Genomic DNA, 26556 nt, shown 5'->3' with positions numbered 1-26556 from the left:
TTATTACACATTGATTTTCAATCAATGAGTTCCTGCTGCTTTTTCTTACATGGCTATTCTGCTAAAAATGTAAGTTAATTTTATATCACTGTCCATCTGCGTCGGAATATATATATATAATGCTAGAAATTAAAGAATCTTTTTTCCTCCTCAGTGTTTTTTTTCACTCTGAAGATGAAGGAGCTGAAAGCATCAAAAGCACCCCGAAGCTAAATTTCCATTGCCATCTCAATCGAAAAAGTCAATGGGTTATTTAGCGAGGCCATCACGTGACTATAAAATAACCTTATAAAATAAAGAGAGCATCCATTTAAAACGGTACAGCGTTCCCTCTTTCACGAGAACATAACGCTTCCTTTTACGTAGGATACTGCTAAAAAATTATGAAGGTATTTTATTTTGACTATTGAAAATTAACTTCTGCAAATTTTCTTTCAGTTCTTTATGATTTAAAAGCAACTTTGTATTGAAGTTTTCGTTATTTATCATCCTTAGACTATGTTAACTAGATAAATATTAAGATTTTCTATAAATGAATTCAGTTTAGACCACAATTGTATCAAAATGACTTTGTTTTGTATGTGATTTTTTTTTTTCAATCTTTAGTTAATTTGTTCAATGTCTTCTTTTTCCCTTAATATTTTTTTCAGTAATCTGATGGGGGAAAAATGACTACTTTGCTTACTTAACAGAAAATGTTAGTAGATATATTTTATTTTATTTTTTTATTATTTTTTTTTCAAGAAATCAATTATATTCTATTAGAAAAATTCCAAAACAAAATATTTCAAATGAAAAGCAAAATACAAGAAGTGTTTTCGAGAGACGGTTTAGGTTCTATTATATATTTTGTAAAGTTAAGAGAAGCAAAAAGAGTTCAATGAAACTGATTAAAAAGACTCTTTAAAATGTATCGTTTTGAAGTCTATGGAATTTAGCTCAAAACTTAAAGCTTAGTGTTTATGAAATTTATTAAACAATTCATTCATTTAATTTTTGCTTTTTTATTCATTGATAATCTTCAGGCATTAATAAATAATATTTATGAATTTTGCTCGTTGCATAATTGACAGAGAAAGTCAAACTTAAAACTAATACAAATCTCAACTAGTAATCCTGATTTAAGTTCAGTCGAAAGTTTTATTTCACCTTAAAATATTAACATTCATTATGAAATAGTCGGGAAATATGGAATAAAGCGTTGAAAATGAACTACCCTTGACAAAAATGGGTTTTAATGAGTTATATGAAAGTTTCATGAGTATTACGAATGTGTGTGACCACAAAATCGAAATTTTGTTTACTTCTTTTTTTGTTTCAATTCAGTCAGAGTTATTGTTGCTTTGTGCTGACTTCGACTTTTAACTCTCCAATTAATCACAAGTTTATCACAGAAGATGAACCAAATTATTTCCTTCTGTTGGAAGCCTTTCATAGTAGAGGGGGTCATGGTCTCAAATATTTCACCGTAGTATTCTTTATAAGTTGATGCGTTATTGTGGAAAGAATACCGAACTTTTCAGAGACAGAAAACAGCTAGAAATAAGCATTGCAAAAAGACTACAACTTTTTAAATGTACATTATGCTTAGTTTAATTGGGAAATGCTTCTAATTACAACTACAATTTTTGAAAATACTTGTAATCATTTCTTAAAAGTCGAAAACAAAGATTCCTGTACAACAAACGTATTGAAGCAAGCAACTGAACAAACCTGACTGCTCAGATCATCATTTGCTGATTTAGAAGCAGTTTAATAACTTGAAGAGTTAACAAGTAGGCTTCCCCGACGTCCCGGTTTAAACGGGACAGTCCCGGTCTTCAAACCAAATCCCGGTGTCTCGGCCGGTTTACTTCACTTCCCGGGAAAAGATAAATTTGATTACTAATGACTAAAATGGTCTAAAAATAAATGTGAAGATTATTTTGGATATACTTTACTACTTTATCATTTGTAACATTGACTTGTAAAATTAATACCGGATCAGCTTCTGAGAATTTTTACAATAAGATTAAAACCAAAAACAGACTGTCTAAAAACGTCTTTCAAAATGAAAAGTATATCTAAATATTGTTAAATTTTTTATTTATTTTTTCTAACTAAAGTAAATTATAAATATTTACATCGCAAAAATGAAATGTTCAAATTTTATCTGCTTATGTCATTTGTTTTATTATCTCTGTTATAAGTTCATAATTAGTAATAATTTATTTCTTCATAGCATTGAAAATAACCTGCCCTATAAAACATTCTAAAAATCAACCAGTGGTGTGTACCCCTCTGAATACTAGCGACGGTGGGAGGGGGGGGGGGGCATGCATTCCAGGGTCGCACTTGAACATTTCAGAAATCTGGTAAGCCTAGTTAACAGCAGCTTTAAACAGTGAGCGCTAAGTGCTGCTCTTTATGTTGTTACGCTTACGTCAAAAGAAACCTCAACGTTCCATATTACCCTGACTATTGTATTATACTCGCACACGAGCTCTCCGATGGAATCTCCCAAAAAATTTCCTTAATCGGCAAATTTTGGGACACAGTTGCAGTTTTTAAATGTCAGAACCTCTCTTTTCATATGTACATGTATGCATACCCGTATTTCATCGTTCGTCAAAATGAAGTTCCATTCTGCAAATTGAGAAATTCCCTTCCAAAAATTTTTAACCCCGCTGCTCGCACATGCTCCATACATTTATTTATATGCTAATATATCACGAAGTAAGGAAAGAAAAATTCAAGCTAGAATTAGTATTTATGGAATGTCACCAGGGTAGGATTACTGTAGGGGCAGCGGGACAAATGCCCAGAGTCCCCTGCTACAAAAATGGTCCTCAAATAGGTATAAAAAATTTTGGATAATTTTCTTCCTTGGTTAGTGATAAAAAAAAAACAACTTCCTTGATTAGTGATAAAAAGTTAAGAAAGCTGAGATACTATGATGTTTTCATCACAGCAAGATTCTTAGTCAATATTTTTGAAAAAAAAATATTAAGTGTTTGATTACAAAATGGATAAATTTGTTTTCTAGTCATTTAAGTAAATGCTACGTTGTTTATACTTCATTGTATATTAGCTTTTACATTTGCCCAGATATTTGCATAACGTTTTCACAGTTTTATTTTATGATTTTTTTTCTCTGTCAAAGCAATGTATAAGGGGCTTCCGATGAAGTGTCTGCCTCGGGCCCCCGCCTCTTGCCGCCGCAATCGGATCCTGCGAATAGCGCTCCGTAATATAAATTTCGCGCAGTCTCAAAAGGAAATATTTTATATTTTGAAAAGAGTATTGTTGTAAATTTATAGTGTTTTACTATTACTTGTAAAGTTTAGAATTTAGATTAGTGTAATAAGTAAAAAAACACACACACACACTTTAGAGAGGAAACTTTACAACGAAGAACAGTTAAAATAATATTTATGGCTTTCTTTTTAGAACAATCTCTCACTACCCTATAATACGGAATTCAGAAAGGTTAAAGAAAAGGATAATATTTTCCACCTTGATTCAGTTTTATTATCTTGTACGATAAAGTATCTCGTTAAAACGGTTTTAACTTCTATTACATTTTATGTTTCATATTTTACTGTTATTGCATTTACGAGGGGCCCATTCCCTAAGAGCAATGGTGCTCCCCCCCCCCAATACAACTAGGACCCCCCTAAGAACAAGAGCCCCCCAAACTAAAAAATACCACTGACCGCCCGCCCCCAACAGGTTGGTGGACATGCTTTTGGTAATTGTATTAAGGAAGGTAATGATACATAAGCATCCATGAAATTGGTAGCGTAAAAAAAATTAAATTTTATTTGGTTGCATTTAATTTCAAGGACTTGTTTTGCCATTCTTTGGTCTGAAACACTGGGTTTAATCAATTTTTAAACTTTATGTTCAGTACACTGAGGAATATAGCACTAAAAATTTTGAAAATTTGAAATTGTTTTCCCCTCTAATACAAATTAAAAAATATTTTGGGGACTGAGGAATAACCATCGGCAATGTTACTCTGTAACAGTTACACTTACATATCATAGGAAGTCATTTTTGTTATTTTGGTATAAGATTATCTAGTTATATCTGTTTCAAAGAAAAATGTAAACTACGAATTACTTATCCTGTGCTAGGAATGTTGAAATTTTTATCTTCTGGATATTTATCAGATGTTAAAATGATTTTTCTTAGCTGTAATCCAAAAAATATCTTGAGCAAGTAACTAATAATATACATGTTAACAGGTGGAACAGATAAATTTGTGTGTGTTTGTGCGTCGTGTGAAAAATTTCCTAGTGGAAAGAAAATTTTCCACCAATTCGCGTTACATTTTGCATCCCATAAAACTACCTATTTTTGGAAAAGAAAAACAGTAGAAAAAATAGAGAAGCTTGCTGCTACACTCAGCTCTTAGCTGATGCGCTAACTGACGCATTTAAGTGTCAATTAACAATTACAGTAAACAGATTAAAAGATTTTTATAAATTTATTTTTAATAGGTTGATCTTTCATACAAATTAATTACTTAATAACTGAATCGCATTTTTTTAGCAGTAAATGCAATTTAATCTTTCGTAAATTTTAAATTAAGATGAAGAACTTGTAAGTGAGAGTGCCACATAATCTGAAGTCCTTGCATTAATTTGAATTAAATATAGTTATAAATTCATGCGTCATGACCTTTTTGGAATCATTTATTTTGTTACGTTACATAGGATGCTCGTAATTTTAAAGTTTGCTATAACGTCAGGATAGTCAACTACCTTATCAAATGAAAATAATTTCTAATCAATGTGTAGCAATCCTTCTGCATATACTCTACGTCAATGAATCTGCGTAATGTGATCATTTTGTTATGAAACAAACTGTTTTCATAGTTAAACTCTGGTTTAAACCAGAACCAAATTTCAGAGGTAATCCGATCATGCTAAATCGAAATTTAGTAGTAGCACACATATGAGGTTCTTTCAGATTCGCTTAATTAAGTAAATCATAAATTTCATAAACCCGAAAATTAATGAGTTATGAGAAAAATGAGAAATTAAACAGATTTTAAGAAGTTATGAACAGGGCTGCCAGTGCTTTGGTTTTCTCCCAAGATCTTGAGTTTTCAGTCGAGTTCTTCTTGGGTTCTTGAACTTTTGTGTGTAATTCTCGAGCTTTGGACTTCATTGATAATAAACGATACATCAATTAAATATTTTAAGGACAAAACACAGGAGCGTACCTAGCACGGGTGACACTCGGGGCGGTAATTTGTGGTGTCACCCCCCCCCCCCCCCCCCCCCCACAAAAGTGAAAAATATAAAAAGTTTTAAAACGAAATTCATGCAATTTTCAAAAACAACTGCATTTGTGTTTTTACAAAATTAAAGGTAGGCTAATATACAAAAGACAAATCAAAACTGTGAACGCTTTTTATACAACTTGCATTAGACGCATATGTGCAGGGCCGTCGAGAGGTCAAATAAATAAAAGGGTGTGTGAGATTGATCATTCCCTTTAATGATTTAAAACGTATTATCTTAAACACAAGAAAAGATAATCGGGTTTAGTTTTTTTGATGTAAGGAAAAGTCACTACTAGGTCTAAGTATAGACAAAATGAACCTAATCCGAGGAACAATGTTCACTCCATGATGTTCGATCGGAATAAACCCTCATTCCTACCTCACATCATGGAGTGGTCCGGGAGTTTTCTCCCGGGAAAATTTTCAAATTTGTAGTCTTAAAAATGCATTTTAGTTACATATTTATCAAAAACTTGCAATTCCACTTTCGGTGTCACCCCTCAGACGGGTGACACCCGGGGCGAATATAAATCTCTTGTCAATTAAAATTATTTTCTTCCTATGCAGTGGTCGGAAGTAGCGCGCTACATAGCAACGCTACTGTAGTAGCTACAATTTTTAGTAGTTTGTAGTGAATTGCACTACTTTTTAAAAAAGTAGAGTAGGGTCAGGTGAGGTGGAATGAGTATAAAAAAGGTATTTTTGAAATGATTATTAAACTATTCAAATTTTTTATCCAACAATTAAAAAACCTTAACTGAGTTTTTACATTTCAACAATACACTTCACATATTCATAGTTATTATTCTGAAATAATTTTATTATTTAGTAAAAAAGCTACTATTTCAAAGTCTGTTTTTATACCTATTCCACCCCATGTGGTGGGGAGAAATGGGTAGCATTGTTTTAAATTAAATTTCAAAGGGGAAAAATGAATTTATTTATTATTTTTTCACAAAAATATATTAATATAAGAGTAAAAATCTATTAGTCTGTAATTTCACTGCAATTAAAGGTATAATGTCCACGATTATTGAGGATTGGCTGACTTAGGTTTTGATGATCTGTTCTTCTTCAATCTCCGTCATCACTTTATTGGGGAAGGTGAAAACATTTCCAATCAAAGACTTCTTAAGAATCATTACAACATAAGCACAAGTATATAAAGGTTCTAGAACTTGAGCAACAAAATACTTTTTAAATTTCTTAACACTGTATTCAACTAGCACCCAATCTCCTGTAGATATTGTACTTCATGAGCTAAGTGGAATGGGAATTTGATCAGACTGATTTTCAATTTACGTTGTCTAGTGGTTGCATGGTATGAATCGTATTGGGAGGTAGGCAAATGATAATTTCACTATCGATAGCATGCTTTACAGTTTCATAAGTCAGCTGGCTTGCATGTCTTTTCAAATGCCTTGCGTGACAAATTAGGCTAAAAAGGAAAAAAAAGGAAGAAAATAGATATTTTTTAGTAATTTTCCATTTTTAAATGAGTTAATTTAATAATCTTAATCATTTTTTAAGTTTTTTCGCTCAATCCTCAAAGTTTGTGTCTGTGAATGCTTTTTATTTATTTTTATTTATTTATGTATTTATTTTAAGTAGCGAAGCTTAGAAGAAAGCTACATTTCAAAAGTAGTTTGTAGTTGCTACAATTTAAAAAGTACTTGTAGTTAACTGCATTTGTAATAATGTAGTTGTAGTTCACTACAAAACCAATGTAGTTTTTCCAACCACTAATCCAATGTTTCATATTATTTTAGGTTTTGGCTAGTTTATATTTGTAATTCCGTAAGCTTAATTAGCACGAGAAAGAGATAAATTCTAATGTCTTCTTTGTCGTGCGAATGCAGCAGAGCTGAATTATAGAAGCCCTCAGGAACTCATTAACCCTTGAGTTTTTTCGATTGACTATATAATCCTACGTATATAGCACGAAAGACAATTCAAAGCAAAGGTAATAAAAAAAAATTGAATTTTGACATTTTGAATTCAAATTATGTTTTTCGCAATCACTAAGTGTGTATATGTAGGCGTGTGCGTATGTAGGCGTGTGCGTTTGTGTGTGTATGTAGGCGTGTGTATTTGTGTCTGTGTACAGGCATGAGTGTGCGTATGAGTGTATATGTAGACGTGTGTGTTTATATGTGGGTGTGTGTGTGTAGGATATGGACGTAACCTGGAGACTGTTTTCGCTAGAGGAGCAGCATCGGGAGGAGCCGGTGGACGGTAGTACTGCAGAGGGAGGAGGGGGGGGGGAATCAAATCAGCGTAACGCCAAGGACAGTCAAGTGAGAACAATAAGCAATGTGATTGCTCAATAATATCGGATTTAATAAATGAAAAACTAAAAAAATTCTCTCTTTCTTCCCCTGCTAAATCGAACTGTATGTGAACATAAATGTGTCCTATAATGATGATTTTGCTTCGCTGTTTGTATTTGTAATCATGAGAAAGGTAAATGCACTCATTCTTGTGATCTCTAGTATTTTAATTTGATATTTGTTATTAATAGGTTTATTTTATTAACTAATTTTAAGTAATTATTCAAAAATTCTTTTATTGTTTTTTATTCCCGGCAATTGATAAAATCAAAAGAATATATTTGAATGCGTGTTGGAATATGATATGAGAATAGTTGACCTTCCGATCCTGGATCCCCCCCCCCCCCCCCGCCCGTCCTGCTTTGAAAAATTTGTGTGTGCGCAACTGACATTAAGCAAAACACGTCTAACACCGTTTGGCAAATCTTAACGATATATCATCAAAGCAGTTAATGAATATTACGGATGGTTTAAATCTTGCTTTGAAACATCTTTTCGCAGATGTCAGCTTTTCTTAAGCGTCTGATTCCACTTTAAGATACTGTGTATTTCATTGGCTGTTGTAGCCCAATTTCATGTAATAATAGGACTCTCGTCTTTTCAACAGCGTGGGCGTGCTTTGTGAAGGCTGTATCTATTAAGGCAGCGTGTTTTATTTTCATTTTTTTGACACAAGCTTCAACTTTGATAATCGAGAAAAACTTCCTTATTAGCTATTAGTTACGCTCAAAAAGAAGGTCATCTTTAAGATTGCCGTTTGAGACCTTTTTGTGGATTCCAAGAATAAATGTCTAATAAATTTTATGATACGCAGTAGACGTTTCGTTTATCAATCTTTGATGCAACGCTACTTGGTGTGAATCTTCAGGGTTCTCAACAGGGGTGCCCCCAAGAGCGATGGCGAACTCTCCAGATTAGCAGACGCCAACGGGCGACCATTTCGTTGAAAATGGCTACCAAAGAATCAAGTCCCAGTCACCAACAGTGGCGATCATGTGTTTTAAACATCGTGCTTCGACAGCAAGCTTCGAATCCTATCCCACCCTTCTCTCGAGTCAAAAGCGTTACCTTGATTTCGTACAAACACAGTGGCACAGCAAAGGGGAGTGAGGTTTGGGGGTTATAAAACACCCCCCAGAGCCATTGGTTTTAACATAATTGCAAATCCTAATACAGTAGTTTATACATATGAAAGGGCTGTTTTGATCAAAAAAAAAAACTCCCTTCTGAAGGTATTCCTGCCTGCTCTAGTGCAGGCACGTAGCTAGGATTTTGTTAAGGGGGGGGGGGGGGGGTCCAAGGTTGCACAAACTTTAAAAATGGAAACATGCTAAATCAGAAGCATTAACTGTTAATTGTATGAATTGATACTATTCCAATCAAAACTACAATTAATAAGTATGATAATTAGATTAATTAAGTAATGATGTAATATAAATATAATTAAAGCTTTGCAATATATTTGCTTTCAAAAAAAAAAAAAAAACCGCTCATATTTATTTTAACTACATTATCAGCTGTCTAATAAATGCTCCATAATTCCCCACTCCTGACTGTTTCGAATTGGATTTTGGACTGCATTTAATGCTTCTATGGACGAAAATATCGCCAAGGCTCATTAAAGAAAAGCTCAAAATGTTTCTTAATTCATTTAAATTTTTAGAATTCATTCAACGATAAGAAATGTAATGATACTTCTAATCTTCATCTTTTTTTATAGTATTTTCATATAAAAGCTTAGGAAAACATTATTAAAGCTGTTCAAACAACTAAAATACATAAGAAAGTGTCGTTGCTCGTTAATAAGTATTTTCTTGTGATGTATTGCTAAAATAGATATCTAAGGATCAGTTATGGTATTTACGATGAATTAAGTTAAACAATAAAATTTCTTTGTCAAAATTTTGAAGAAAATTTGAATGATAATTTGTTTATAACTACTATTTTTTAGGCCATCAAAGATATTAAACATTTTTCTTGGACATTTTCTATTTTAGGAGTTTCGCATGCAGAGTCATTTAAGGGTGATAAGAGGAAGTATTACTTTTAAAACTTAGGAAGATGAATAAATACACTTACGAACACATTGTATATACATAGTATTTTTATGTATAATCTTTACCCTTCTTCAGGAAAACAAATGAACAGAACTATGGATTTGATTTAGTTTATTAAGCTGATTCAAAACAACTTCTGTGCAAAATGTTCCATTCTAAATTTAAAATTTCAATTCAAACTGTAGGGAAATGACCGATAGTAACAGTAATGAATCATCACAACAAAATTTGACACTCTAAACCTAGTTATTTTACTAACAATATGGAAATATAAAAATTTTAAATTTCTACATTTGGCGGTAGTCATCCGATTTCGATCCTTTAGGAGGTAATCTTTGCCCTATTTGTGATAATACGGCAGCACCAAAATTAGATATACTGTAAAAAGCTAATCATATTTCGGTGACAAACATGAATGGTTTATAGGTATTTTGAAGACTCAATTAGCAAACATTTTGCTCTAAGTCTTCAAATGTTATAATCTAAATGTTTAAAAGACAAATCTCTTGTAAAAACTCTAAGAAAAGTTGTAAATTAAAAATCTAGATACGATTTAAATTGATATTTTGAAATTATATAACAACTAGAAAATTGCCCATCAAGATATGATGGATGAAAATTGATTCCACATTTGAACGAAGAAATTGCCTGTTTGGTGACATTTTGATAGTTGATATTTTAAACCCTAACTCCAGTGGATTAACCCTAAGCTTCTGTAAATAACGTTCAATGTTGACGACTTTTTTGTTTCTTTAGTGCCCTGAAATGACAGTCTCACCAGTAAAACAGTTAAGTTACTGGATCCAGTTCAGCTTTGTTACAATAAAGCCTTTCCCTGCATTTTAAACATTACCAAAACATCTTATCAAAGTATCATGGCGTGGAGCGAGTTTCATTGTTGATGAGGTCAAGAGCGTTACTCGATCATTGGCTGTTATATATATGAGGATAAGAACAACAACTATTATTCTTGCATTCGGAGTCTACTGTGCTTTTTAACCATGAATGTAGAGATACTTATTAAATAATTCTTAAATACAAAGAAGTCAGTAAATAGCTATCAAAAAATTTGCTAAATGAAGCATATGCACGAATATTATATAGTATTTTATTAGAAAAAGGGAACTAGAAGATAGAAGAAAATATATATTTTCAGTAAAACTAATTAATAAACTTTTCCTTTTGACCTTGTGAACACAATTCAGTTAGTATTTTAAAATAATGATTTCAAATAATTTCATTGTGAAATATATATGTATCTTTAAACTTATACATCTTTACACATGTCTTAATCATTCCAAACTTAAAACTAAAAAAATCAAACACATCCAAACTTTTTTTTTTTTTTAATTCAGTTTCTTTTTTTTTTTAAACTTTGATATCACTGAAATCAATTTTGTTATATTAGTATTAACCTTTATTTATTCATCTTTTTTTTACTACCTCCAGATACACATTTTTTTTTCCTTTTTTATAAATCATATATAAAAACGCAAGAGATAAAACATTAGCAAAAATTCGAGTTCTTTTCGGTACATTTTTGCTCAGAAAGAGTGAAAGAAAAAAAAATCTGTTACCTTGTGATGAAAATGAACTAATATTCAGAACGAATTTCCAGACATTAGTTTCATGGTTGTAGAAAGGCAATCTACAACCATGTTGTAGAGAGGCATTTACAACTTTTCTTAGAGTTTTTACAAGAGATTTGTCTTCTTTTAAACCTTTGGATTATAACATCTGATGACTTAGAGCAAAATGTTTGCTAATTGAGGCTTCAAACTACCTCTAAACCTTTTATATTTGTCACCGAAGGATGATTAGCTTTTTACAGTATATCTAATTTGGGATCTAATTTTAGTGCTGCCGTATTATCACAAATAGGGCAAATATTACCTCCAAAGAAAAAGGGTAGAAATTTAAAATTTTTATATTTCCGTATTGTTAGTAAAATAACTAGGTTTAGAGTATTAGATGAATGCTAAAAGTTGCGAGCTTCCGGGACACAATCATATAAGTAATTCATCATTGTTACGAATGGAAATTATAAATGAAATAAATTGAATTGATTGGTTAAAAAATGAAATGATATTCGATGCTTTTTTGTCTGAATAAATTTTTAAATAAATGAGAAACGCATAAATGAGAATGCATAAAATTGCTCCTATTGTTAAAAAAAAAAGAAAAAAAAACACATTAAAAAAAACTGCAATACAACTTACCCAGTGGGGGTTGGCTAATTCTTTCTTATGTGTTTATGATTTTGCTCCTGATTTTTCCCTTTAACTTTGGAGGAAAACATTCGTGCAACCGAACCATACCAATGGCAGCGATAGAGAAAGTGAATGTGCGACCCAACAGAGTTCTGCACTATCCACGACTCTAGGAGCCTTAGGCACCTTCTAAAAAGACGGTGCTATATTACAAGGGCAGCTGACCCCACTTTCGCTTTCCTCATTGTATGACCTTCCCGCAAAAACATTCCTACAAATTTCCTGTCTCCGACATTTTCATCATTGATGACTCTCATCAAGCTTTCGTTAATAAATGTTTGCTTACGAGCTGCCGGCGATTTCTTTGCGAGGAGGGGCATTACGATAATGTCTCCTTTTTCGGATAGCTGTTGGCGATTTTCTTGCGAGGCAGGGGACTAAGATAAAATGTCTCCTTCTCCCTGGGTCTGCGACGCGTACCACGGGTTGAAGACTTCTGTCGCTCCCCCCCCCCCCCCAATCCCAGAGGTTCTGTTGTTCTGAACTGAACTGAACGTGAGAAAGTTGTCGCTTAATGAAAATATTTAGAGCAAAAAAATTTTTTATTTAATTTCTTTTTGGAAAATTCTGTTTATGTAAGTGCAGGGGGACAGTGACCTATCAGGAAGGGGGGGGGGTCCGGACCCCCTTTACCCCCCCCCTTGGCTACGTCCCTGTCTAGTGTATATATTTCGTCGTTCAATTTAGTCCGAATATTTTCATTTAAAGTAACAAATTCAGTGATTCATGACGATTTTTTTTACATCTCCTCGTATTCAAAAAGGATCCGTTATACGATCACGATTTTTTTCAGTAAAGGGTGTTTTTGTGTGTCCAACGTTTTACTGTTCCAAATACTTTGAAAAATAATCGTGTCAGGCGACAGAAATTTTCTGACTGATAAATAACCCAAAGCCTGCATGAGTTCTCATATTTGCTTTCATTTAGAGTGGTGCATTATATATATTCTTATGGTAGAAAGAGATTTATTTGAAAAGTATGCAAATTTTGAAACAATGATTATCAATTATAAAACTTGTGCAGTTTTAGGATAAAATGGCATCTGAAGAAACGGAATTATCTGTTGGCATTCATCAAAAAAGTGACCAGAAAGCTTTTCTCACCGTTGAAACCCATATACCAGGATCTGGGTATAAAGGTAAACTTAATAACGATAGTGATGACCACAGTCTTCAAGACATGTCAGAAGGGTAAATATATTTCAATTGTGAAATAAGTATTTTTTTTTTTTAATGCTGTTTTGTGAACATGTGTGTTCGCTATCTATACATGTCTTGAAAAAAAGTGGCTATATTTTAGGAAGTTTTGGTTGCATAAAAATTCACATTTTCGTCGTAACTTAATGGAAAAATAGAAACTGTATCAATAAACCCAGGGCCTGATTTATCAATATGCTTAGGAGGCCGCCAAACTTATAACAAAATATGATTTAAATTTGTTTTTTCGATGTCTAAAATCAAAAGTGATGTACAAAATGTATATAGCAATGTAGTTTATATCAAAACAGCTATCTTCTGCTCGTTTCCGTTTAGATAGTTTACACCCTCGATGTACAATGTTGAAAATTCAGGAAAATTTTAAGGTTTATATTACTGTAAAGTAGAGTGTTTACAACACAGAAAATTTTTACAGTAAACTGTACCGGAAAAAGTAAGAGATTACTGCGCTAATTTGTGCACTACTTGACTTATGACGCGAAGCATATGTCTCCATTCTCACTTACCCGTCGCGTCTCATTTGGTATAAGGGCTAGCGAACCGGTCTGCCAATACAAAAGTCTTAAGTTCGGACCCCGCGCTGCTTTCATTTCGTTCTTTTTATCAAACGTAACAAGCCACAGCGTTCTCGTTTTTCCTACCGTAAACTTTTACAGCAAAATTGAATATTACGGTAAAAAGACTATGGCAACATGGATGTCTTTAAACACCTGCAACCCATCAATGTGAGCTGGTTTTAATCACTGAGCTTGGGTCATATACTCCCAAGCTTATGTAAGCGCCATTACCCTTCACTAATTTGCAGTTTAAAAAACAGTCTTCTCCCAATAGTTTGAAAAAGCTATCTTCCCCTTTTTTAACATTGAAGATGACTTCCTGCCATCGCAATATCGAATTTTTATTGAAAGTCAGCCAGAAAAATTCACTTAGTCCTTTTAACCTCCGTTACTAAAATTGAAGAATTCAGTGGCATTTATGACCTGCTCCTGACCATTTCGCGCAATGTTTGCTTTATTCGTGCTAGATTGTTAGGTTTTTATTTACGACATAGTCGCTCACATTGAATGAGAAAACTGATTTCCTGCATTTCTTACTAGTTTGATACGGCATATTTTATGAGCGTGATTAACAAAACAACGAATTTTAGAATTTGCTGCCGCTTCGAATGCAAGTTCAGACATTGTAAAAGTTGCCTATCGTTGTAGCGCTTGCGAAATCGGTAATGAATTGCGTATACAAGTGGTGCCCAACCCTTTTTTTACTAGTAGGGCACATCTCATATTAGGATGAATCTCACGGGCCAGAACCTGTATGAAATTAAGGAAAACGTGGAAAACGATAAAAAATTACAAATCACTAATTTCTTTCATAATTACTTAATGATTCTATTGATGAGAAATTTATCTATTTATCCGGATTGTCTCAAAGATTCCCTGATTGACTGTAATTCCGACAGCACGATAATTTCATAACGAACTTAAGTCAAATAGGCAAAGTCATTAGGCGGAAAAGAAAAAGAGAGAGTGTCTTCAGGATTTTTTGCAATCATTAATTTCTAAAACAGCAAGGAAAATAGAACATAGCTGCGTTTATACAATTGAAAAATATATAATTGAAAGGTTTCAACAACATCGGTAAAACTACCTATATCACACGTAGTCGGTTTTGCCGGGCCAAAGACGATTAAACGTATCAGAAATCTTGACAAATACCTTTCAACTTCTCGTTTGTTCATTTTTGTTCAGTTTTTCCAATAGGCAAGACCAAACTAAAATCCTCATGAAAGTGCATCGCCAGTTACAAATCGCCAGGTTCGGTAGTTTGCGACAACGAGCAAGTGGTGGCTATGTCATGCAAGTGAAATAAGTTCACCTAATCTATATACAAAACTTGATTAAACTTATTGCATCATCAGGCCCGGATCTACGTACCCACACACCACAGACCCCGCAAGGCGGGGAGGGGAACGCCACTAAAGGAGCCCGTGGTACTTAATGGCATAGAAATCAGTGGGCAGTTAGGGTTCATGATTATATTTTTCAGGGGGGGGGGGTCGTAAAATTTATAGATCCGGGCCTGTAGCATCATCACAATGTTATGTAATTAAGTACCTATAACAATGTAAACATGGAAGAACATATTTCATTGAGAATTTTATCCCCTCTGTTATTAATGCAACGAAAACAGAGTACTTACTTGGATTTCAGCTGCATATTCATTGTCTTTATGAAACAAGAGATTTTTCACTAGTCCTTTAACACACAAATATACTGCACGCACAGTAATTCGCACAAATATACTGCCACTTCCTTGGATAATCAAAACGGACGAACATTACTCATCTGAAATGATCAGAATCGTGCTTTAAATTCCACCTCAGTTTATTTAATTTGATTCGTTGTCCTCTAGCACAAGCAAAATATCAGCCATGTTTATCGCTCACTAAACATCGTGTGAGAAACTCTTGGCGATCGCTTTTAATAAGTTCAATTGCGATTTCGCTAAGTGACGTCACAAGCAGGTTTGCGATTAGCGAACGTTACACTTGTATCCTATTCCTATTCAGAGTCACAACTGACTACAACTGTATTTATGTCGAGGACTGCATACTAAGTGCCTTGCCTCCATTATTTAATATACCAATAGATGGCAGCACCATCACCGGATCGAACAGTTATTAAGAATTTAGAACTAGACCAGGAGCTAATAGCTACCTGGTGCTAGCACCCCCAGAGGTATCGTTTCACTTCGAGGACATTGAGACCACGAGCATATTTAACGTCGCCCAGTCCCCTTTAACGACGACGGTGGGTCTTCGACCATCGAGGTTCGAACCCAGGACCCTCCGGCCCCGAATCCGACACTCTACCGATCGGGCTACCACGGCCCGTTACACTTGTATGATCACCTAAATTTTATGACGAAAGATGCCACTGGCTTCAAAATTATGAGTTTTTAAATTATTTTTTTGCACCTTCAGGTATTTAGCTGCTGCTTTTATTCCACATATTTTACGAACTCCAACACACTTTTTTGAAACGTAATTAATGATTTTTATAATTAAATGTAAGTACTTTACTTTTGATTTTGGATTTTGTATTTCCATTTCGTGTTATCATTTTTCAGGCCCAAAAATGATGGAACTTTGCATGCTTTAAGTGGCTTGTATGCTCAAATTGTTGTGGTAATTGCAGCAATATTGGTCTTCACTGAACTTCTTCACAGACCAGTTCCTTTATTCTTCTTTGATGTAAGATAATTTTATTTCATTAATTTTTAAATCTAAAAGAAAGCTTCATGATTTTTAAAATAAACATTGTTTTAAATTCAATAAGAAATGTATATAAATTAGAAAAATATTTTTAAGGGTACTAAAGGCATTATTAAGTATCAACTATCAAAGGGACCTCTGGCCCTCAAACTGTATAGGACTGCGTGCCAGGCGCTTTGCCTTCAGAAGACAACACAATAGATGGTAGTGCTATCTATTGGACAGTTCGAAAATTTAGAACCAGGCCTGGAGCCGAATAACTTTCTGGTCTGGCACTCCCAGAGGTATCGTTTCACTTGGAGGACATTGTGACCACGAGCATATTTAACGTCGCCCAGTCACCATTAATGACGACGGTGGATCTTCGGCCAGCGAATATCAAACCCGAGACCCTCCGGCCCCAATTCCAATGCCTTACCGATCAGGCCACCACGGCGCTATTATTAAGTAATCGGTAAAATCGTTTCAGCAAAATCAAGATGCAGTCTTTATGTTTTGATTTATTAAAAATATATTTCTCCTACATTAAATGTGTGTAGATATATTGTTCAATGAATTTAAAAATTCATCGTTTTGCACTTTCAGTAAAAATTGTGTCACATTTTCAGGGTGGAGGTTCAGTCCTAAATCCGCTCATCGTTAGAAAAGTTCACTTAATGAAAATAGAAATAGTACTCATTGGATAATTGGATATCATTATGGACCTGATTAATAAATATTGTATTACCATAAAGCTTGCACTTGTCGGCTTGCAATTTAAGGAACCTTAAATTCATAAATTAGACAGCAGTCATACTTTAATGCTTCCTACGTAAAATAATACTGAGTAATTTAATACTTCCTGAGTAGTTTTGCATTTTTATTTTATTAACTAATCGCTGAATTTTATTTTTTATTTTATTTTATTTTTCAGAGATATGTTTTTATATTTTTGATTGGAGGAGCAATCCTTTGTTTTATCTGTGCTTATGTGACAATATTAACGAGCAAATGCCCAAGATGGATCAACAGGAGTTACGGAGAAAAAAGCTACAATGCCTCCTTTTCGTCACGTTTTGTGAAGAACCTTCTTTTTTCCGACATTAGCATCTATTTGAGAATAGGATCTGTAGGTAAGAAAGGTTTTCTTTTTCTTCTCTCTTTTTTGAATTATGTCGTTAGAAAAATTTAAATCGACTACATTTTAACTGGGAATATTCGTTCATTTTTTTTTTCAAATAAAAGATTTAAAAGTTTTTACTTTACACACACACACACACACTTAAAATAAAATCATGGGTGTATGTATTATATGTATACATCTACTATACCTTTTATACATCTACTATATAGGGAGGGTGGCCCATAGGTTTTTGAAGAACGCTCGAAAATTTAGTTTTTGGATTATTATCGCAACAATTTCGGTTTATTTCCTAGCAGGGCCCTTGAACTTCAAAATAAAAAGTGATTTTTGTATTATTTCAAACCCAATAATTATAATTTTACTGTACCTACAATTCACAGCTTAATAATAATGAATAAAACAAATTGAATATCATATATTCGTGTCAAGAGACATTTAATTCAGAAACGATCAAAGTTAACAGTAAAAACTGTTCTCTTAACTTTTTCTTTTAGTTTTTGGTATTGGAGCTCTCATATCCAGCGGTTTAGAAGTAGCATCAATACTAACTATTCCGAACGACTGTATGGACAAAATGAATCTGTTACAGCCTATTCTGAGGGGGCTTTTCAGCTTTCTGCAAATGCATTTTCTCTTCATGAGCTCCAAAGTAAGTTTCATTTAAGTAACACTTTATAAAGCACTTTCTTAAATTCTTAAGTTTATTGAGCAAAATAAGAAAAAGTGAAAAAAAAAAAAAAAAAAATCTGCTTTATCATGAAACATTAAACGTGGGCAAAGTAAAATCTCCACGCAGTTATTTCTTTTGGTGAAAGTAGGAGAATATTGCTCACTTAAGGGAAAATATAAATTGCTAGTCAGCTTTACACAAAAAAAAAAAAAAAAAAATGAATAAATAAACAAACATAACTACAAAGCCTTAAGAACAGTTTGCAATCATTTATTTTGCATTTAAAAAATTCAGGATTTTTTAAAATACTTTATTTAAATACACCATTGATTCAGCGGTAAGTTGTAGTTCGGTATCTTCAATTGTGGAAAAATAATAAAAAAATTCTAAGTAGACATCTTCAGTTTGCCAGTTTGCGCATGAGGCTGAAAGTTTGAAAAAATGTGCTAAAAATTGAATTTTTCAAAAAATATATATATATATATATATATATATATATATATATATATATATATATATATATATATATTGTATTTTTCCATAATGCAACAGCCATAAATTGTCAGTATATATCGTAGTTTGAACCTAAAAATTATTTTATAGCTTTTGCATAAGATGTTTAGTTTGCACATACGCCTTATAGATTGGGCAGGAGATTTTAGCCCAATTTAAGGCGTATGCGCAAGCGAAAGATCTTATGTAAAAGCTATAAAATATTTTTTAGGCTCAAACTACGCATATAAAGACAATTTATTGCTGTTGCGTTATAAAAATATAAAAAAACTAATTTTATTATTTTTTGAAACAATCAATATTTAGGATATTTTTTCAGCTTCCTGCGCGAACTGAAGACGGCTACTTAGATTTTTTTTATTATTTTTTCCCAATTGAGGATACCAAACTACAACTTTTGAGGGGTAACGTGATTCCGAAATAAAGAAATGGATTTTTTCGAACCACTCTACTGTGTAGTTTGTTCACACCCAAGCATATATGTGTTTCACCAGCACAGTGGTTACAGTATTGTAATTGTAACCACATATATTGAGTACAACAAAATCACGTTTTCTTATCTATTCCTAATTCTCCGTGGTGGGGGGGAGGACCCCGAAGGCGCACAGGTTCGAGAGCGTACCAGTCCGCGGGCCTATGGGCCAGTCCGTCCTTGTTATCGTCTACCGCTATGTTGAACTTGAATGCATCTGCGTAACAAAGAACTACAAAAATTCACTAATGCATGAACGCACGGCTAAGTGCCTATATTTAATATCCGTAATGAATACATTAACAATTTAGAACAAAAGGATGCACTTACCTGCAAGCAGGGGTGGACTGACCCGCCGGCCCATCGGCCGATGCGCCCCTGAACCTGCTGAGCTCCTTCGTTTTTATTTTTTTTTTTCACCCTTGAACCTTTTTTTTAAATTTTAATTTATTTGCTCCCTCGAACGTGTGCGCCTTCGTTTTTTGTTGTCCTTTCTTTTTCTGTGTCCACCTCGAATCTGTGCACCTTCGGTGTTTTCTTTGAGCTCTAAAACCTGTGCGCCTTCGGTCTTTTTGCTCCCTCAAACCTGTGTGCATTCGGTTTTTTTTTTCGCCCTCAAACTTGTGAGACTTTTTTTGTTTGTTTTTTTTAGCCCTCAAACCTTTTTCATTTTTTTTTGTGCCCTCGAACCTTTTAATTCAAATTTATTTGATTTGCGTCCTCGAACGTGTGCGCCTTTTTTTTTTTTTTTGCGCCCTTAAACCTAGGTGCCTTTGTTTTTATTGTTATTATTTATTTATTTATATTTTTTATTTTTGCGCTACTAAACTTGTGCGCCTTTGTGGTTTTTTTAGATCCGGGACACACACCTGTGTGGTTTTTTTTTTTTTTTTTGCGCGCTTTGGGAGTTAAGGTTGGCGCCCTTTTGGGGGACCCAGTCCGCCCCTGCCTGTAAGTTAGAAGTTGTAGAACTTTACAACAAAACAACTGCAAGCTAATTACGTGAGGTCACAAAAAACACCTTACTTCCGACATTCTAAAAATTAACAATGATTTTTGGCATATGGCGGTACCAATCGCGAGTATTTAATTTTATTTCATTTAGAGATATGTGGGAATGTTTCTGCTTATTTTGAGATTACTTTTCAGATTTCTGTAAAAAAAAAAAAAAAAATGATTTATCAAGAAAGAATCATTGCACTTGTTCAAAGTAAAATCTCCACGCCCTTATTTCTATAATTCCCGGGAACATTTTGCTCGTTGACTGAATCAGATTTAAAAACTCTTATTTAGCATAGATAAAATGTCTTGCACAGTGATTTTCAAATTTTCATTTCGTTGTCTGTTTTGATTCGTTTCTTACTATATCAAGCTTTACAATTTGAACTTCAGAATTGCCGTATTTTAGAATTTGAGATTTTTAGACAATGTATTTCTTAAACATTTCTTTCTCACAATATTTTACGAGTTAAATCCTTTGTCACTTTTAAAAATTGGATACTATTTTTACTTCGACATATTAGAAAATGAATTTCAACATGATCTGTTTTTCAGCAAGAAGGGTTTTTTTTCCTATTTTATTTCGGAATGCATTAAACTATATCATGCTTCATAAAAAATTGAATTTCTCATCAGCCTGTTTTAAGAGTTAACTTTCTCCTGTTTGAGAGATTATGACTCATTATTCATCATCTTTATTATAAGAGATAAATTTTGCAAAAACTTATTTTCCTGTAACTAGAAATCGTCGTAATCGCTTACAATCTTCTTAAAAGAGAAGCGTACCTCAAACAAGTTGACTTCTCGTTGGGAGCATTTTTTCTTTTTATATTTGCTTTGCACTCTTTTAATAATTGCTCCGCTTGATCCTAGTAATTGATGCTTCCGTTAAATATTTATGATTTAAACTATATTCTGTCTGTCGTGTTTATAATTACAATTTAAGCTTAATAAGTGAACTTCAGATGAAAAAATAGTTTAAAAGAATTTCTAGCAGAAAGTAGTAGTTATTATCTTCTTCTCTTCATTTTTAAAAATAGAAGACTTTTATGACTAAGCTCTCTCAAAAGACAAAAAACTTCCCTAACAGCCATAAAGAAACCAAACCTAAAAACATTTCTTTAAAAACAAACTTCCATAAACTCTCTTAAAATGGACTCAAACATAAATTTGGTTAGAGCTTGATCACGGAGAGATGACGGATGATCTTGAAGCGGAAACATCATTTGTAATAGGTTGTTTGTTATTATTTTGTAATACTTTCTTAGATCAGTGAGAACGCGTCTCTTACTACTTAGTGCTTTCAGGCTGATTCAACGTATTACAAATGCTATCAATTATGTTTCCGCTTCAAGATCATCCGCCATCTCTCTGGTCAAGCTATAATAACTACTTCATAAATGATTTTTTTGTCTGTTAAAAATTGTTCTCCTTTCACAAAAAGAAAATTAATGCAAACATTTAACATTTCAGGAGATGGTAAATTCTTTCCGTTGGGTGCGTCACACTGCTCTTATGCATCTAGTTGCTACTAATTTAGCCATATGGATACGTGTCATGCTATGGGAAAGTACGAAAGACTGGCTGGATGCTCTCCACTATAAACACAACTCTAGCGTAGAATGGGATCTGGCAAAATTCAACATCACTATGCATACTTTGGATTCAGACGAGAAACATATAGATACTGAAAGGCACAAACCTTATCATCGCATACATGGTACGTCTTCTCTTCAACTCTTTTTTCATTAAAATAATGTATAACTTCTAGCACAGAGCATAATAAGAAATAAATAAACACCCTTGTGCAGAGAAGTAAAAGAAAATCAACAACATTTTATGGCACAACTTAGCAGATAATTGCCTACACGTGCTTCGGGGTTTCAGAGAACCCCTTTTTCAATTCAAAATAGTGAGCTTTTGGATCTAAAGATAAGCTGTCTGCGGTTCATTCTCTTTGTTTTTACCTGATGTCTTTACAGCCAAAAGCTCACGATTTTGGGACTTTCAGGTAAAACCTGTAAAGTTGACCACCTGTCTAAATTGACCACTTTTGTCAGGTTCAGAATTAGTCCTATATCATACCACCCTCGATAAGTTGACCACATGGCTAAGTTGAGCACTAATTTATGACTATTCGGACTTCTAGGTAACTATGTAAAACAAACATTCAACCTTAAATAACTTAATGTTAAAAATAAAGCGAGGGTGCACTCACTACCGGACCCCTCTGTATAATTACACAAAGAAAATGAATATAAAGTTTTGTATTTGTCCAGGAGTTAAGACGGAGAATGGCAGGTTGTCGAAGTAAAAAAAAAAAAAAGTATTCATACTTTTCATTGCTATTCAAAAATAAATTCAAATGTTATGCAATAATACGAAAAAAAAAAAAACACACTGGAAAAGCTCGTACAATTTGTAAAAACACTCTTTTCACACATATAATTTAAACCCTTGTTAGACGATATATTTCCCCTCAAAAGGTGTTTTTGGTGGCGAGTGTAAAGTGGGGGAAGTCACAAAACTCTGCGATTCATATCTCGGCGGACATTGATCGTAATAATGTCAATATTTTTCTATTGAAATTATTTTTTAATGGAAATTATTTCCCTAAAAATACGTTAGGGGACCTAGGGTCTGTATAAAAAGTTAAATTTTGTATTTTTTGACTCTAGACTAATAGTTGCGAAAATAGAGGTCTTGCAGGTTAAACCTGAACAGCCTGCATACAGTGGAGTACCTAGCATGGGTGACTTCCAGGGCGGTAATTTGAGTTGTGTCCCCCTCCCCCTTAACGCAAAAAGGAGGGTTTTAATGTTCTGTGCAAATATGAAATTCATTCAATTTTCAGAAACAACTACATTTGTGTAAAACGAAGTTTTAAGTCAGCTAATGTTCAATAGACAGGTAAAAACTTTTTAGATAACTTGCCATAGACGCGTAAGCACAAGGCCGTAGCGAGGTCAAAAAATTTGACGGCACTTTATAATTATTTCAAACAAATCTCAAACACAGGAATAGATAATGGGGGTACAGTTTTTCGGTTTAAGAGGGAGTCACTGAGTCACTACTAGTTTTAAGTATAGACAAAATGACCCTAATTCTGAGTTTAATATTCACTCCATTATGAGGGGATGGGGTTTATCTCCCGGAAAATTCTCGAATTTGTTGTCTTAAAAATGCATTTTTGATGAACTTTGATAATGTTAGGTGAAGAATAGGTTCAAGAAATCTAACGCGTTCATTTTTCGATTTCGAAACGTTAAAAACGTTAATGTTATGTCAAAATATGTTAGGGAAAAGAAGGTTAGGAGGGGGGGGGAGTCCCCCAGAAGTTTGTTTAACTTGTAGCTCTTAAAACGCAGTTTTAGCCAAACTTTGGTGATGTTACGGGGAGGAGAGGTTCAGCCCCCCCCCCCCCCGCACCTCTCGAAATTTTTTTAAATTATAGTCTAAGTCAAAATATATCTGGATTTCACTATGTTTCTTAGAAGCTCTTAAATGCATTTTGCATGTCACCCACCCAGAAGGATGTCAGTCGGCACAAATATCCCCCCTCCCCTATTAATGCTACTCTGTTTGATACATTAAATATAATTTAAAATGTCGGGGGGGGGGGGGGAATTCAGAATTAAATTATTTCTCAATTTTGAATTTTTTCTCTAACATTTTAAAATTTTCACAAACTCTTGAATCCAATTTGGTATCTCCTAACGCAAGCCCCTCTCCCCCCCCCCCCCCCACAATTCCTAACGTGATGCAACTGCGCTTGATAAAATAAGTATAATTTAAATTTTCTGAATTGAAGTATTTATATTTTTCAAAAAATTGCAATTCCACTTTTGATGTTACCCCCTAGACAAGAGACACCCGGGGCGGGAGACGCCCCCTCTGCCACATAGCAACGTCACCGACATATATATATATATATATATATATATATATATTTCACAAAACACATGACAAAATATTCCTCAGTTTTTCCTCCAGGGAATGGGAAGCTGATGTGTGCATCACATGACTTCCTTTTATGCCAATTTAATGATAATAGTGCCTTGGAGTAAGCAAAGAAACACTTTAAATATTTTTACCCGAAGTTTGTTGCGAACAGAAGCAAAAAAAGTTTTATAGAGATTAATTTTCCCAGCATTGGACATTCTAATGTGATTCAAAGGTTAACTTTCTAAATATTGTTAATAGTAACCAAATGAAACCAGATTAAATAAATAAATTAAAAATAAATTTAAAAAATAAATAAGTACAAACCCGCCAAATTTGTCGCCAAGTTGCGAACAAAACTTGAAGACCAAATGCTTGGCGATATATCGCCAAGTGTTTGTCAAATTATAACACCACTTGAGTTTGCATCAAAATTAACAATGATTTCCCCCAAAAAAGATGTTTAAAAGACCCCTTTGGAACATCCAAATGCAATCAAAAAGGGAGGTGCACAACTAGACCCCACCAGAAGTCTATATACCAAATTTCAACTTTCAAGGACATACCATTTTTGAATTATGCGAGATACATACGCACATACATACGAACGTCTCGAGAAAACTCGTTGTAATTAAATCGGAGATACTCAAAATAGATGTTTCGGGTGTCTATATGTTCTTAAGCATATACCCATGTGTGGTCGGGTGCGAAAAAATGCTCAGTATTCATTCATGGGCTAGCAAAATGGAAATTAAGGCCAATTTTTGGGTGAAAATTCTTTCGCGAATACAATACTTCCTTTACTTCGTAAAAGGAAGTAAAGAAGAAAACTTCGCCATTTCATTGAAATTGTCGCCGCTTCACAAAATAATCGCTTTTTTAGTCACCAGAGCCAGTCGTGGCAGCCCTGACACTACCACATCGTGCAGGACAAACGCAAAAAAAGAGAAAAATAATCAAGATGAAAATCTCCGCACAGGTTTTTTTTCAAACTCACTTATTTTCACATCTTCAGTAACTTTTCATTTGCGGGTAGGATGTTCATTCGTAGGCCGACAAAATCTATTATCAGTTTTTCAGGAAAAAATTGTCATTTACTAGCATCGTGGTCTTGTTTTCCATCCCACAAAAGAGAACAGTGTGATTGAGATGAAAAAAATATTCTATTGATATTAGCATTAAACAAAAATCATATAAGAATATTAAAGATCTCTTACTATACTTACTCTAGTATTTGTGTAAAATAATCGCATATAAAATTTCTATTCAGGTAATGTTACGTCATGTCATTTGTTTCAGTTACAACTTCCCGACAGTGCAACTGGGCCGAAAATTTAGAGAAAGATGACGCAGAAGGGATTATCGCATATCACATCTGCATGCAAAATTCAACAATTGGAGCCATATGGGAAAAAGCAACTCCGTACTTATATCCTCTTACAGTGCAATATTCTTTAGTTGCTGCTGCTGTTATTTACATAACATGGACCAACCTGCATACTCAGCGCAGTAAACTCCAACGTTTCGCTGCTGTTTCTGTCTATGGGAAAGACCCTAGTAGTAGTAGTAGTAGTGAAGATGTCAATTGCAGTGGCTCTACAAGAGGTTTGTTTTTAGGGTTACTGGTACTTGTGGTAGGACTTATTGGGCTTATTCTATTTTTTGTGCTAGCACACGAAACTGACTTTAATGTTCTGTTTCTGATAGCCTCCTTAGAAATCGGCATTTTCGGTTTGTCCACATTGGCAGCCATTATTGGATTATTGCAAATCAGAAAAATGAAGAGCAAAACATCTAGACAAAGAAGACTGCTGGAGTTACTCCAAAGAGTTGGTATGCTTGCTGTTTACATTTATGGTATCTGCAATATAATCGTGGGTGGAGTTTCAATGACCTCGTTACAAAATTTCTTACTGTTTTTACATGGAACGTTAATGGTTACTCAAGCGTGTCTACAATCTCTTTTTATTTATCAAATTTCAAAAAAGAGGCTTAGTCCATTAAATTTGGATGAAAAACCTGGCCGTCAAGTTGTAATCTTTCTGGTTTTTATTAATTTAGTCTTATGGATCCTCGAATCCTTCACTACTCAGAACCAAGTAAGGTATGAATTGCAGTTGAAATTCTTCGGTTACATAGCTTGGCCAGTCATTACCCGCATATTTCTGCCATTGGTTATTTTGTATCGATTTCATTCAGCAGTGGCTTTGATGGAAGCTTGGCGAAAATCATATAAAATAAAGCAAAACTGAAGGTAGAACATTAGTAACATGTATGATCAATCATTGAATAGTAAGTGTATTTTTTGTGTAAGTTTTGATGTACATCTGTTGCTTTTTATGTATAAATTGCATTAAAATTTTAATATTTTTACACACTCATTATGATAAAATAAATGTTTATTTTCATTTTAAGAA

The 26556-nt window shown here is 33.7% G+C and overlaps 1 protein-coding gene across 2 annotated transcripts; it reads left to right on the top strand.

Annotated features, from left to right (window-relative positions):
* The first annotated feature begins 309 nt into the window (after positions 1–309).
* Positions 310–26556, top strand: LOC129231539 (proton channel OtopLc-like). Of its 2 annotated transcripts, none has more exons than XM_054865882.1 (7): positions 310–389; positions 12956–13122; positions 16276–16399; positions 17334–17532; positions 18038–18192; positions 21671–21917; positions 25439–26556. In XM_054865882.1, the coding sequence occupies exons 2-7, from the start codon at positions 12968–12970 to the stop codon at positions 26389–26391; spliced, it is 1833 nt and encodes a 610-aa protein (XP_054721857.1). In that variant the 5' UTR covers positions 310–389; positions 12956–12967; the 3' UTR covers positions 26392–26556. The 2 variants fall into 2 exon arrangements, with proteins under 2 accessions (XP_054721857.1, XP_054721855.1); XM_054865880.1 differs by having other exon boundaries at positions 348–389; positions 12962–13122.

The sequence above is a fragment of the Uloborus diversus genome, chromosome 10 (genome assembly GCF_026930045.1).
Source record: "Uloborus diversus isolate 005 chromosome 10, Udiv.v.3.1, whole genome shotgun sequence".
Lineage (NCBI taxonomy): Eukaryota > Metazoa > Arthropoda > Arachnida > Araneae > Uloboridae > Uloborus > Uloborus diversus.
The sequence above is the reverse complement of the archived record's forward strand: the minus strand, read 5'-3'. Positions and strand labels throughout refer to the sequence as shown.

Coding starts and splice junctions, on each gene's coding strand:
- LOC129231539 (XM_054865880.1), top strand. Junction 16,400..17,333: donor TTCCTTTATTCTTCTTTGAT/GTAAGATAATTT, acceptor TTTATTTTTCAG/AGATATGTTTTTATATTTTT. Junction 18,193..21,670: donor TTCTCTTCATGAGCTCCAAA/GTAAGTTTCATT, acceptor TTAACATTTCAG/GAGATGGTAAATTCTTTCCG.